This window comes from Cibotium barometz, chromosome 1 (assembly GCF_041138505.1).
Source record: "Cibotium barometz isolate CiBa-2024 chromosome 1, ASM4113850v1, whole genome shotgun sequence".
NCBI lineage: Eukaryota > Viridiplantae > Streptophyta > Polypodiopsida > Cyatheales > Cibotiaceae > Cibotium > Cibotium barometz.
The window spans coordinates 49,783,070-49,785,469 of NC_141046.1; the positions used below are offsets into that span (position 1 = coordinate 49,783,070).

The window sequence follows — 2,400 nt, forward strand, 5'->3', positions numbered from 1 at the left end:
CAGATAAGTCTCTTACTCGAAGCTTCAAAAAACTAGGTGGGTACATTGAGAGCATGGGAGCTTTCACAGTATCAATTATGGACTTGGAAGGGGAGGAGACACCATTGACACAAGAGAGGGAGGAATCTTGGGATGAGCATTGGAGGACTGTGAATCAACAGTTTGAGGAAACTCTTGCACTTGACCCCGATTGGGGTCCGTACTTGAGCCGAAAAATGGTGCATATTCTTGATGGTAATAATCGACACAATGCTTGGATGGACTGCATTTCTACAGGTGAGTTCTCATTGGGATGTTATAGTTTCTCATGCTTCTTTGTCCTTCCTAATTTTGTGTTTTATTACAGGGTTTCAAGGGGATTTGTCCATGCATTGTTGTGTTCTCTGTAAATTTTATGTGTTCGAGCGGAGGGATGTGGGTGAGCTTTTGTTTTCATTGTCCAGGTTGAACAAGTAAGTTAATTTGTTATCAGAGTCTCCTTCTATGTCAAGTAAGTTGTTTGTACTCAAGAATATTAACATATTTTTTCTTTGTTTTGTAGGACGCATGATTATGCATTTGTGCCAACCACATTTGGTGATCGTCTATTTCAACTAAGAAGATTGGGAGAGTCCGACCTAACAACTCTCATGGCACATTTGGACAATGAGGACAAGCTGTGGGTTGAGAGAGAGATGCAGAGTGCATCTGCCAGAGGAAGGCCTAGTTGGCTTCATTTGCCAATCCAGATTATGACTTGGCTCTTGTTCAAGGACGAGATGGAGCAAAAAATTGATGAGGCATCAAATGGACCACTTGCCGAGTCTGCTAGGGAGAATGTGACTCGAAAGGTAGAAGTTCTCTACAGAGGAAAAACATCAAAATATGCAAGGATTGCTGATCCCTCCAATGGTGAGGCCTTTTGGTGTGCGGTGCTCTCCCTCCCATGGCACGCGTCAACCAATCATGTGGCCACAGAGGAAAAGCTCAATATGATAGGTTCTGCTTGCATCAGAGACACAGATAAGGCTCACATTGTCAAGCTATTGGACAACTCTCAGGCTGCAGTGCGATCACTTGAGGGTATGCCAAATGATAAGACAAAGGTTAGGGAATGGCTGCACATGTACTCCTACTGGCTTCAGATCACGGAGCTGGGTTTGAGAATCCAAAATGATATTAAAAATGCCGATCGAGTCAGGTTGCCAGGTGAGAGCCGATTCACCTCTTTTGTTGTTCTATGCAGAAGAAAGTACTTCAAAAGGGCTTTCAAAGTGCACGAAGGAGGCATAAAATTTAGCCATGATATTGACCATCAACCAGGCCTACAAAGTGCTGCATGGTGAGTCGTTTATAGGTTTTCCTACAACGTAACCCAGATATTCCTTGTTAAAAAACATGCATGCTTCTTTCTGTGTGTTGTTTTATCATTTGGGCTTTGGCTTGCAGATGGTTGCTTTCTGAAATTGAGGAGCACCAATTGGATATTTTACCCCCTCTCGCTAGTGTGTGGCTTTGTGTTGACAATCAATCTTATATGTATGCCGATTTGAAGCTTGGAAGAGTAAGTGATTGAATTTGTCATTTTGAATCCATGATTGAGAAACATGTTCATATTGAGGGTGAGTTGTGTTTACCCATGTTTGTCATTGAACAGGCCATGTCAAGTATAGAGTCTCATTTCTGCCCGTGGTGGTTGGACCTTGAAAGAAACCATGTGCCTGAGGAGGAACTTGATCTGTATCGCCAACATAAGTCTATATTGGAGCTTCGTAGCCAGCAAATTGATCATAATGAGGCCACATCCACATCACATGCAACATCGATTGCATCGGCTTCTTTTCGTAAGTCATTGCCAGTGAATTTAGGGAGGGAAATAGTGAATCGTGCATTGGAGGTGAATCGAGCAATGGAAGCAAATAAGGAGCAGAGTCAACAACAGACATCCAATAGTAGTGCAGGTGGGATACAACCAACTAACATCATAACCAAGACATTGCAAGCTCCAGGTATGTGAGCTTCCTACCTCATCTCTATCGTGATCCGATTGTTTTGACTTAAGACTATGTGTGTTAAATGTCAAAAACCTGTCTATAGGAACCATTTATGCCTTCAATGTCAGTATTGAGGACCTTGCAGCTACTTTTGTGAACATGGAGGATGCATCCTCATTGGGAAAGCAAGTGCTTGATGCCATGAATGTTATTTGCACAGTAGGGAATGTCAAGAGTAGAGGGTCTGATTACTGTGTGGAGTTGATATTTGCAGACTTCCCCTCAAATATCATCATTGGAGGTTGTGTTGCAAACAAGGTTCCATATTGGAATAAGATTGGGGATGGCATGTATGACTCTACTTTTAAAGTTGTTGATTCTTGTCTCTCGGATCGAGGCTTCTTTACATGCCTTTACACTATGGAAG

General features: G+C 42.5%; 1 protein-coding gene across 1 annotated transcript; it reads left to right on the top strand.

Annotated features, from left to right (window-relative positions):
* Window positions 1–366: 366 nt before the first annotated feature.
* LOC147642134 (uncharacterized) lies at window positions 367–1,686 on the top strand. The gene is made up of 3 exons (XM_086802356.1): window positions 367–452; window positions 542–891; window positions 1,637–1,686. Exons 1-3 carry the CDS (start codon window positions 367–369, stop codon window positions 1,684–1,686), a joined length of 486 nt encoding a protein of 161 aa, XP_086658482.1.
* Window positions 1,687–2,400: the final 714 nt, after the last annotated feature.